General features: G+C 40.9%; 1 protein-coding gene across 7 annotated transcripts in view; it reads right to left on the bottom strand.

Moving 5' to 3' along the window:
• The window catches only part of LOC140425346 (triple functional domain protein), an 801,905-nt gene that overhangs the window by 78,521 nt on the left and 710,525 nt on the right, over positions 1-12,859 (bottom strand). For 5 of the 7 annotated variants that reach the window (XM_072509510.1, XM_072509511.1, XM_072509512.1 and 2 more), the window contains 4 exons: positions 8,886-8,963; positions 7,747-7,938; positions 5,274-5,454; positions 2,796-3,529 (listed from right to left, as the gene is read on the bottom strand). In XM_072509510.1, the coding sequence (XP_072365611.1) occupies positions 2,796-3,529; positions 5,274-5,454; positions 7,747-7,938; positions 8,886-8,963 (1,185 nt within the window). The remainder of the gene's footprint in view (positions 1-2,795; positions 3,530-5,273; positions 5,455-7,746; positions 7,939-8,885; positions 8,964-12,859) is intronic. The other 2 variants (XM_072509515.1, XM_072509516.1) reach the window with 2 other exon arrangements.

Below are 12,859 nucleotides of genomic sequence, written 5' to 3'. Positions count from 1 at the left end.
AATATCTCAGGTCGATGACCTTTCATTGGAACGGGAACAAGTTAGAGATGTAACAGGTTTTAAACAAATACAGAAGCAGGAGATAGGGGGATGCTATGATATGGTGGAAGACAGGAGTCATTAAATGACATTTGGCAGCACGGTGGCATTGCTACCTCACAGCTCCAGGGACCCGGGTTCAATTCCGGCCTCGGGTGACTGTCTGTGTGGAGTTTGCACTTTCTCCCCGTGTTTGTGTGGGTTTCCTCCGGGTGCTCCAGTTTCCTCCCACTGTCCAAGGATATGCAAGTTAGGTGGATTGGCCATGGTAAATTGCCCCTTAGTGTCTAACGGTTAGGTGGGGTTACTGGGTTATGGGAATAGGGTGGAGGTGTGGACTTAGATATGCTGCTCTTTCAAGGGCCGGTGTAGACTCGATGGGCCGAATGGCCTCCTTCTGCACTGTAAATTTTATAATTCTATGACATGGGATGCTGGTTCGAGCCAAAAGGAAATGGTAACAGGATAAGCAAAGAACAAAAGGTGGATCCAGAAAAAATGTAATGGGAAAAGCAGAATCATCAACAAATGCCATGAGGCACTTTACAGCCTTCTGACCTCAATATTGAATTCCACAATTTAAGGTCATACATAACCGTTGGCACCTTTTATTGTCTTCGGATGGAAGATATTAGTGACCATGCTGGTTTTCCCATTTACATGCCTTCTACCCTAAGGCAGACTTCCCTTTTATTCTTTCCAACCATCTCACTTTCTTTGCCTTTGTACTTGCTTAAAATCTGTTACATCTTTAACTTTTCCATTTCTCACTAAAGGTCATCGACCTGAAGCGATTACTCTGTTTCTCGCGCAGATGTTTTTGGACATGCTGAGTATTTCTTGCGTTTTCTGATTTTATTTCAGATTTCCAGCACTCTCAGTATTTTGTTTTTGTATTAGCTTGTTTTATCTGTTCTATTATTGTTTACAACCAAGGACTTATCAATACTCATCGAGGAACATTTAATGCATCGGATCCAGAGTGCGCGAATACACATGGACAGAAAGTGAATAACTCAGTCACAAGTCACAAATTACAACTGTCACTAGGGAAGGGAGGGGGAATAATATTGAATATCCTCGCTTCTTTACAATGTATATTTCCTCAGTCAAAAAGATTGGCAGATAATCTGCTTTGAACCCATTGCAACTACCATTCCTTAAGTAGCTGCTAGAAAGTGAAAAAATTCACACACTTTATCTCATGTACCAGAATTGTTTCACCTCTGCTTTCCTGCACCATTCCCCAATAGCCAAAGCTGCCATTTTGGCATGTTCCCATGTCTCTGATACAGTACATTAGTAATACCAATATTCTGTTCTTTTGTACTGCCTGGAGGATCAACGGAAATATTGTTTTCTAAAGCACACTCTTATACAAGAGAAATACCTGCCTCAAATTTTCGATGCTTAATGCATAAAGTCAAGCCATTTATTACATAAAACACCCACATAACATTGGCTTTTAGGGATCATCAAATTGACATCCAGTTTTTGACCATAGTGTTTCAGAATCTCACTCCCACCTACATGACAACTCTGCACCACAAGTACTCTGCACATTTTAATTGTGGATTACATGAGACCATTTTTGACATACAAAATACAACAAGAATCTTTTTTTGACATAACTGGTACAAAGTTGCTCCCTTAATTGAGACAGAAAAACATACAAATTGAAACAAAGATGAAGGGAAAAAGAAAGTTAAAGACTAGAACATAGAAAGTAAACAGCAGAATGTCATAGTGTACATATTATTTTAGCATTTGCTAATGCAGCAAAAAGCACATGCTTTCAAGCAAATTGGATCAATACAGTGGAACTTAATAAGCTATCCAAAATGCTGTGCTTGGAAACTGAGGGACATGCAATGCATAGTGAGCATGCAAGAGTTTAAAAGAAAATAAGCTAGGCTAAAATGTAAGTAATAATGTTTTTGTGAGTTTGTTACACTGTTCAGTGAAACATTTTCATCCTGATTATTTGCATTATAATTGACACAATGATTTCCAAGCAAATAAATAATGGGGAAAAAGAAACTAATTTTGGAAAGACATTTGATAAAATTGCTTTTTCTTTGGATGGGAGTACTGTCTCCCATACCATGAAGTAAAGCATTACAGATTTGCAAGATACTGAAAAACAAAATATGCTTGCGAAGAATTCTGTGACAAAAAGTTTTAAAATTAATCTGAGACGGTTAGTGCATTTAAACCTTCAGATGTTATGGCACCCTTAAGCGGTTTCAATGTCTTACATTGTAAGCTGGACAGCTTCTTGAACAGAGGACTCCATATGTCAGCTGCAGAAACTGGGCTGAACAAGATGGGGAATGATGCATTGAATCAGCAACTGGCAATGAAAAAAAAAGTTGCAACTAGCAAATTTAAAGTAGCGCGACCAGTCCATAGAAATGCCCCGTTAATATATGCGGTATACTGGTCTATAAAGAGAAAGGGTGAAGATGCAGGTGTTTTTTGCTGAAAGTTGCGTTAGCTGTTATTTGCCTTCTGCAAGGGAGGCAGTTGCAGGAGCAGTGGTTAGTAGATGTTTAGGCTGATAAGTTTTTTTAAAAAGATCTTGACAGGTAGACAGTCACAGCGATGAGTAGTTAGGCAAGTTTTTAAGTTTCAGAACAGAGCAGTTTGTTTTGCAGAGCCAGGAGGAATTAGTACGGAGAGTGATACTGACGCACAGAAGGAGAGCGTGGGAAGGTTTTAGAGGAGCTCACAGGACAGACGTGCTCCGCTCTTACCCCATTGCTCTGGGTGGAATGCACCGACTGCTCGCTGGTCGAGGAGCACGTGCTCATACGATCAGTGTCCTTGCTGTGCGTGGAGTGGCGATGGACCTGGCGCTGCAGGGAGTCCATGTCCCCTGGGAAGGTGAAGGAGCCAGGGCGGCTGGCAGGTGAAGCTGGGTGTGAACTCCAGAAGGAGCCCTTAAGAACAGGACTGCTAGGAGGGAAGGGTTCTTTGCTGAAGGGAGTGGAAGGGAAGGTTGTTGACAGCGGTGAACTCAAGGGTGAAGTAGTGCCTGGCCGTTGCTTTGCTATTGTCAGAGTGCCCACACTCCCTCTCGGTGACCGGTTCTCTTCTAGGCTACCTCGTAATTCCTTTTGGCTTCCATCTCCTGTGTTGTTGAGTGGTCCTAATGTTTTCCTGGGACTCTCAAGGACCTTTTTTCTAGGAATCTGTTCCAAGTTCCTTTCGCTGCCTTCGCGTTCCAGATGCCTGTCAGATTGGCTGCAGCCAGAATCTAAGGTGTTGTTGAGTGTCGTCAGGGTAGGGTTTCGAGCGGACATACCTGTCAATCTGTCTGCCTCTGACTGGGCCGAGGCCACAGAGGAGACCAGGACTGGGGAATGGTGCCGGATGGGTTGGGGGATCCGAGATGGTCTGGAACGGCTTGTGCTGCTCATTCCACTACAGCTATTGGGTCCACTAGGGCCGACATGGTTCTTCTGGTACTCAATCGGAGATGTCAAAGCTGAAGCCAAAAAAAGTTTAATTAGACAAATTGAACACTGTAAGGTTGGGATGAATGAAAAGTGTGGATTAAAGAAAGCAGGTTGGGTGAATGACAAGTGGGGATTAGAACGGTCCTCTCAAGGGTCAGTTATACTCAGCTATTGTCAAATATTCCCTGATTATATGAATGGCATACATTTTGTGAGTTTATCATGGACGTCTGTTACTGATATGGATTCCACAAACAATTTAATCATGATAGGTTAAATTTGCTGATTTTATTTTGAGGACTGCCTATGGATAGGATTTAATTATTACTCTAATCATACATACCATGTACGATGAGAATGCTACAACAAATTTCCATAGCGAACTCTTACGATATAGTAGGAACAGAAGTAGCCTACTCAGTCCCTCAAACCTGATCTGTAATTTATTGAGATCATGGTTGATCTGTTCCATTGTTTCATAGAATCATAGAATTTACAGTCCAAAAAGAGGCTATTCAACCCATTGAGTCTGGAACGGCCCTTGGAAAGAGCACCCCACCTAAGCCCACACCCCCACCCTATCCTCGTAACCCAGTAACCCCACCCAACCCAACCCAACCTTTTTGGACACTAAGGGCAATTTAGCACGGGCAATCCACCTAACCTGCGCATTTTTGGACTGTGGGAGGAAACCGGAGCACCCGGCGGAAACCGACGCAGACACAGGGAGAAAGTGCAAACTCAGCACAGACCGTGACCCAAGCCGGGAATCGAACCTGGGACCCTGGAGTTGTGAAGCAGCTCTGCTAACCACTATGCTACCGTGCTCCCCCCCATGTCCTCAACACCATTATCTGATAATTGCTATGGGCTCCACTATGCAGGTGACTTTGAAAAATTTAATTGCTGAAGCTGAAACACTAGAGCACATCTGTGCACTTGAAATGATTTTCCAGTGTTACAGTTTCCAGTGCTAAATTGGAGTAATTCGCAATATTAGCTGTTAAATTTCCATTGGGAAATTACTGCAATGTCAAATGCTTTCGAGTTAAAAAATACTAATGCTAGGTGATCCATGGGATGATGGGATGCAGGCTTAATCTTTCACTCTGTAAAGTTTTCAATTTTAGCCAAGTTTCTATGGGGGATATGATGGCTGGAAATGAAGTTATTCCAACTGGGAAAGATGATAATTGGGAAATTATTTTTATATTTCTTGGGGTGCACCTCATAGTAGGTAACTTCAAAGATCACTTCTCTTTCCCTAGGCCACAATTGCTACATCTGTCAGGGAAATCAGGGCTGAAAATTATGGTTGGGGGGGGGGGGGGGGGGGTGTGGGGGGGGGCGGGGAATAAAACTGAACCATCTTCATTTATTACATTTTTTAAAAATGGTATTTTACAAAAACATTAAATATTCTAACAACAAATATTCTACAACAAAAATAAACTAAAAATAATTTTGCCTATACAAATACACTAATGCATGATTTAAGGACAATGAAAAGGCCAATTTAATTAAAAATATAATCACCATTACTTTCATAGAAGCCTTAGGTAAAGTAAAGAGGAAAGGTCAATCTGTAGTTTCCAAGACAGTTGCATTACAGCCCAACTTCAAACATTTCAATGAGGTACTGACTAGACTATAGTTAATTTCTGTTATGCAATTAATAATGTAGATACACATGTAAACCTTTGAAGAGTTAATGGGGAAGAGGGACAATGAGATTCCGTTTAATGTATTCATCAAAAGAAAATCTTAAAGTACCATTTAAAAAATTGCGCTGGTTTTCCAGAATTTGGTTGATTTCATAAATCCACATTTGGCGTACTGTAGGATTTGATGCTTGGAGAATGTAGATTTCCACACTGCCTTCAGCTGATCGTGAGGTAAGTGCAAATTTACATGGATCGTTCTCCACATTCTCTTCCAGGCCAAGGCAACTCACCTGAAACACAAACCAAAAAGCCCGAAAGTATTAAACGGTCTGCCTTCTAAGACCATAAATTCAAATTTCACCTAGCCAATATGTCACTTGTCAGATTATCCATAGAGATAAAAATTCCACTTGTGTGCTTCATGACATATTGTAAAATTGCAAGCCCAGGGACAATTAAAATCAATAGACAAAGAATAGTGGAGACTCAGTCCACAATTCTGTAGCAAAATGCTCATGGCCTGTTTCTGGAGCACAGCAGAACAATCACCCCATTATATAGCTACATTTATACCTTGTGCTTCAGAGTGAACTATTTTTCATGTAACACATTCATTAAGTTGGTTATATAAAAAACACCTCAACAACACTATTTTTAAACAAACAATGAGAAAATTATTTTTTAAATGATATACTAAATCTGAGAAATTATGCAGATCAACATGAAGTCAGGAGAGATGGTCAAGGGAGGAGTATTCGCATTAAAGGGTAAAATGCTAAAACAATTTCTAAATATTACATGAACCCTGAAATTAGAGTAGCACCTGAATAACTCTCACCTAACTTTTTAAAGCAATATTTTCTATTAAAATGGTGCAATGCTGGATAATGCAGCAGCCAATATCTCCTCTTTTTTTTGAAAGTGCATGGGTGATTTATTTAAGTACCGTTAAATTATTTCACACAGTACCTCAGAATTGGGTTCAGCTTGCTGCATGGGTGCATTGGGAATACTGGCTCCAGCCATGATGAAAGAGTTCAGTGATGTAATTGCTTGACTGATGACCAGAAAATAAAGGATATTACCAGTTCTCTGGCAATACCACTGTCTAAACAGGAGCTGGCAGATGTATGATAGTAGTGTGGATTGATTTGTTCTCTGCTTTATTTCTCCCCAGGCTAACTGTCTCACCTCAGCAGCCTTCTGAGGTCTGAAATTAGAGAAATCCTGAGACTGACTTTGGAGAGGGTGCAGAGGAGATTTACTAGACTGGAGGGCATGTCTTATGAAGAAAGGTTGAGGGAGCTAGAGCTTTTCTCACTGGAGTGAAGAAGGAAGAGAGGTGACTTGATAGAGGTGTACAAGGTGATGAGAGGCATGGATCGAGTGGATAGCCAGAGACTTTTCCCCAGGGCAGAAATGGGTGTCACGAGGGGACATAATTTTAAGGTGATTGGAGGAAGGTATAAGGGAGATATCAGAGGTCGGTTCGTTACATAGAGAGTGGTGGGTGCGTGGAAAACACTGCCAGCAGAGGTGGTGGAATCAAAGTCATTAGGGACATTTAAGCGACTCTTGGACAGGCACATGGACAGCAGTAAATTGAAGGGGTGTAGGTTAGGTTGATCTTAGATTAGGATAAATGGTCAGCACATCGTGGGTCGAAAGACCTGTACTGTTCTATGTCACTGGGCTATATCATAATGATATATCAACACCTCGTGCCAAATAGCAAGACTATGATTGTGACATATCAGGAATTACATAATAGTTTGTGTACAGCGGGTGGAATTTAATTCCCGCCTCCTGGGGGTTGGCAGGTGGGGGTGCCATTTAATTGGAAGGGTGGAGTGTTGTCGTCTTCCCCCCCCCCCCCCCCCCCCCCCCCCCCCCATTACAGAGGTGAGGAAAAGTGGGGGAGGCCTTTGCACTTGGATGCCAATTGAAGCCCTTAAGTGACCAACTAATGCCCACTTAAGGGACTCGTCCCATTACTACCAGCAGCTGACCGTACTTGCCTGCACTCTGGTCCTCCTGCATCATTGCTAAAATGGTGCCTGCTGCAATCCCAGAAATGCCACCATCGCAGTGGTACCACTGACATTGAAGAGCTGCCAGCCATCTGATTGGTTGGAGGCAGCATCTTAACCCTTAAAAGCATGGAAGCCCTGATGCCAGACAGTAGACTACCTGAATGACGCAGAATTCCATTGGAGCTTCAGAAAATTATTGCAGTGCAGCAGCCCCCAGCTTTCTGACCGGTTGATGGAGCCATTACTGGGCCTTTGGCTTTAGACCGGCATATCATCGATGGTAAAGTCGCAAATTTCACAGAGTCTCTGATCTGTGAATGGATTACATCATACATCCCACTGACCTGCTTCTTGATGAAACTACAATAGATTTACCCACCCAAACGGGAATCCAAATCCTTTGTAGATTTGAAAGTCAGACATCAACTGGGGCTTAAGCAAGAAAATGGTGAATAATTAAAATTTAAAACAATTATGAGGTAATGCATTATTTTTGGGTATTTATAATAAAAGTTTTCCAAGAATTCTACAAGATAAATATGTGATTACCTTGACACTGTTTTTAAATAAATAACCAGGCATGGAGAAGCCTTTTTTCTTATCTAAAGGTTCGCTGAATATTGCAATCTGTTCAAACAGGAAGACTCTTCGCTCTTTACTGCGTGAAAGAAGCCCAGCATCCTGATCTGCAACAAAGAACGTGTCCTGGAGAAGCAATCTGCCCTGGGCTATAATTTTGCCCTGAAAACAGAGGGGAAAACATTATCTATATTTGCAGTTCCATTGGGAATTTAATATGTATAATAATAATCTTTATTAGTGCCACAAGTAGGCTTACATTAACACTGCAATGAAGTTACTGTGAAAATCCCCTAGTCGCCACATTCCGGTGCCTGTTCAGGTACATTGAGAGAGAATTCAGAATGTCCAATTCACCTAACAAGCACGTCTTTCGGGACTTGTGGGAGGAATATGGGGCACCTGGAGGAAACTCACACAGACAGTGGGAGAACGTGCAGGCGCCGGACAGACAGTGACCCAAGCCGGGAATCGAACCCAGATCCCTGGCACTGTGAAGCAACAATGCTAACCATTGTGCTACGTGCCGCCATAAAGATTTAAAAACATGCCATAATCATCCATGGATCTATACAACTCAAAAATTGAATGCTTTAATGCCAAAGGGGTGTATATCTAACTAGAATGGCTACAACGTTCAGTCAATAAATAAACTGCTAGTCTTTCTGGTCTGCATTGAGATCACAGGCCTGTTTGTTAGTAAACGAAATGTTTCCCATACATAGAAAAGATAAATTCTAATTCATCCTACAACTTTTTCTTCAACGGATAACTATGGCACATCAAAACTGATTAAAAAAATTAAGGTAAACTATTCTGTTTTAATCCTGCTTTGAGCATGGCTGCATTATTTATGTTATTGTGAAGTACTTGATATCTTGAAAATGTTTATATATTTACAAACTACCAAGCATTCTAAATTAAAAAATAGAATTCACATTTAATTTTATGCTATTTTCATCCTTGCAGTTTTGCTTTGACACATGGAATAGCAAGCATTAAAACAATCCACCTCAGATTTAGAAAATGAAACCAGGCTATTGCAAATAACAATATGGTAGCCTTTCCTAAAACAGGACGACTGAGAGAAATCAAACTGTCAAAATTACATCAAATCCTTGAAGACGTCCAACATTCATCATATCGTTGCATCGTTTTGGTACAACACACATGACCTCCACAGCTTTCTATATATGGAAAACAGAGGAAAGAATGCATCAGCATTTAATATTCTTAGCTATTGTAAGTTTTAAGGATTTTAGTATATAAAAAATATATTCTCATCCATTTGTGAGCATCTTTCTTAATTACATTATTTCGATTGTTGTAGCACATGAAAAGTAAAGGTGGAAATCTTGATGGTGTAAGATCACTATTGCTTATATTTTAAGTTCATACAGAATTTTATCCTTCTGTCAGTGATTTCCAATGTTCAACTTTCTCCCCTCCAACCCCGCACGCTCCAAATTGGAAGTCTCAGAGTAAGCTGTGCACAGAGCAACTGTCAATTATATTTTATAATTGGCTGTTAGGGTGCATTCAGGCAAAGTATCATAGCTTCAACTTTAACTGGAGGGTAAAGCTGAGATATAAACCCCTACAGGGCCCTCAGCATGAGGCCCTGGCCATTTAAACTTCCACAGCATATTTAAATAATGACGCATTGTCTCCTTGCTGAGAGGAGAATAGTAACATTAAGATTGGTGGGTAGCAGTGATAAATTGGTGTGGGAGTCTTAGGATGTAAGGGGGCCGAAGCAGAAGATTCCAGTCTTTCCCCATGATTTAACTGATAGTGCAAAACTCAGTCCTATCACTTCATGGAACTCAGCAACAATATTAATTGTGATGAATATAGAAAATGATAAATATTACATTTTATATTTTGTAACAGCACTGTCATTAAAAACCCTGGTTTGAAATACATACAGACAGTGTGTCTACTAAAGCTGTAATTAAGGTGTCATGAAAGTGAGGTCACTATTGCTCCTAACCACTTATTTGGTTACAGATAAAGGGCTAATGGAATATTGTTATGATTGCTGGAGATTCCCTGGAGTGTGGATAATTTATGAGGGATTGTATTTAGTACTAGCTAATCAGATCATGGAACCTAGTGGAATACGGATGATGTAATTAATGGGAAGAGCCAGGTCTGTCTGTAGTTTTGCAGTCTGTTCTTTTAAAGTTGAACAGCAGTTTGCCATAGGATTTAAGTCTGACTAACAGAATCTGCTCTTGAATGGTCTCTCTTTAGATGTATCTACAAAGAAAACCGCAAGTAAACCTGTTGTGTTAACTTTATTTAAGTAGCATTTAAACTGGATTGGGCTGCTTAATTGGAATTTGCAGCAGGTGTCAATAGTAAGTTAAGTTTTTCCTTTTATTTAAGAACTGTTTCACTGATAAATGTAAAATTATTTCTTTGATGTTAATGTAGTTAATTCTGTGTTTAAATTATAAAGTTTGTTTTGACTTAAAGATACCTATTGGTTAGAGTCATCACTCTTGGGGTGAAGTAGCCTTTCCTCAGTTTTACAAATTTAAAAAAATTGTTTAGGGTTCTTGTCTGGTATCCTAACCGAAGTTGGGTCTCATCCAGTACCGTAACAAAATTCTTAATCTGTACAAGCATAATCTTTTGCTGGTAAATAGGAAATGACATGCCATCTCAAATTATTTATCTGTCTTGGAAAAAAGCAACGATATGTATTACACTGTTATCTAAACAACTTATGATATACTTAGTCTCAACTCAGTATGCTCAAGATTCAGCTTTCTATATGTGCATTTAGTCAATTATATTTGTGATGAATGTCGGAATTTCAGATATATTGAGTTAGAATCATTGAATTCCTACAGTGCAGAAGGAGTCCATTCGGCCCATCAAATTTACACAGGCCCTCTGAAAGAGCACCCATGTAGGCCAACTCCCCCAGGGAAATTTAGTATGGTCAATCCACCTAACCTGCGCATCTTTGGACTGTGGAGGAAACCAGAGCACTCAGAGGAAACCGACGCAGACATGGGGAGAAAGTGCAAACTCCACAGTTACCGAAGACCAGAATTGAAGCCAGCTGCTTGGCACTGTGAGGTAGCAGTGTTAACCACTGTGCAATCATACCACTCTTAGATTTAACAGGAATAAAAGCATAAGTATTTGGTTAAGTAAAGGTTATAAGCCTGGTTAGAGTGTGTTTGACTGCTGAAATCATGCTTTAAAAGATTCTTAGGTTGAAAGTTAACAAAGCTTTTTGGAGCCAGAAGTGCAATTAACCATTGTAAAAAGCTTGCGCTAATGCAATTTTGTTTTTTCTAAGGGGATTCCCTGAGGAGTTAATTAGTTTTCAGCTTGGTAAGATGATGTCTTTGCTGGATAGAGCCAAGGCATCAGGCTTCTTGAGAAAGCATTTTCAGTTCAGTTCTGTATGAAGCCGTTTTGTTTTCTCTGCAGTTTTGTTTCAAAGAGATTAACAGTCTTTAAAATTGCAGATTTTTCTGAGGACAAGGGGGAGCTGAAACAAGCCAGTTGAAACAGCTTTTGAAGACCTACAGCCAGAGATTCTGATAGGAGTCAGATCTTTTCTGTATAGCAGTGTCAAGAGATAGTTTTCTCAAAGCATAACTCTGTAAAGCAAGTATTCCCCTGTGCCACTGGTATTTAAGATGGATTGAGCGCTGAGGTAGTTGTTTTCTTGCTGTTTAAGTGGGAATAAAGACAGCAATTAAGGGCATTGTAATCACTGTATTGAGTAATATTGTTAAGGGGCAATTCTAAGTTATTTTCGAGTGTGATGTTCAAGATTTTAATACGGTATGAGTAATAAAGTTTGTTTTAATATACCATATCCGTATTTCTTTGTGCAATCACGCCTGGAGTTAAGTATCCTTTCTTCACAGTTTTACAAAATTAAAAATCATAGATTATCATAGAATTTACAGTGCAGAAGGAGGCCATTCGGCCCATCGAGTCTGCACTGGCTCTTGGAAAGAGCACCCTACCCAAGGTCAACACCTCCACCCTATCCCCATAACCCAGTAACCCCACCCAACACAAAGGGCAGTTTTGGACACTAAGGGCAATTTATCATGGCCAATCCACCTAACCTGCACATCTTTGGACTGTGGGAGGAAAGCGGAGCACCCGGAGGAAACCCACGCACACACGAGGAGGATGTGCAGACTCCGCACAGACAGTGACCCAAGCCGGAATCGAACCTGGGACCCTGGAGCTATGAAGCAATTGTGCTATTCACAATGCTACCGTGTTGCCCTATTGGGCTTTCAAACCAGTATCCTAGCCACTGTTGGGGTTTTGTCTGGGATCGTAATATATTATTAGATACTTTGCTCAATATGCACAATCAGGAGAAAGAAATGTACATATACATCTGCAAGGAAATGTAAAGTGAATGCATAGCACACCAAATAGAAAACAAATTACATTTAGTTTCCAAAATCACTTGCCAAATGAATATGTCCATATATCAAAACATTCTCTGACAAGCTAAGTAAGCAGAATAATACATTAAAAAAAAAGCTTTTATAAAATTGAATGTTCAGGGTTGGCTGTGAGGTAACTATCCAAAATTCTGCAGTGAAGTCTGACTGTATAACACGAACATTCATGTCCATAGGGAAAACAAAATTGTATATCTTTCAAAAATGCAACATATGTAAGAAGCAGCAATGTTCACACTTTGTGGCAACAAAGCTCTTTCTGATCAAGGCTCTATATGTGCTTTGGAAGCTTTTTCTATGTAGAAGGTATGATATAAAAGCTTGCTTTAGGTAGATAATAACGGGGGCGATTCTCCGACATTGAGGCCAAGTGTTCGCGCCGTCGTGAACGCCGTCGCATTTCACAACGGCGCAAACAGGGCCCGGACACGACCTATTCTGGCCCCCATAGGGGGCCAGCACGGCGCTGGAGTGGTTCACGCCGCTCCAGCGTCCTTACGCGGTGTCAAATGGGCGCCGCGCCAACCCGCACATGCGCAGTTGGGGCAGCCCAATCCTGCCCATGCGCAGTTGGGCCGCACCATCCTGCTCATGCGCGGGGAACGTCTTACGCACGCCGGCCC

Source organism: Scyliorhinus torazame, chromosome 6 (genome assembly GCF_047496885.1).
Source record: "Scyliorhinus torazame isolate Kashiwa2021f chromosome 6, sScyTor2.1, whole genome shotgun sequence".
NCBI classification, from domain to species: Eukaryota; Metazoa; Chordata; class Chondrichthyes; order Carcharhiniformes; family Scyliorhinidae; genus Scyliorhinus; species Scyliorhinus torazame.
Note: the sequence above shows the minus strand (reverse complement) of the source record. Positions and strands in the feature narration are given on the sequence as shown.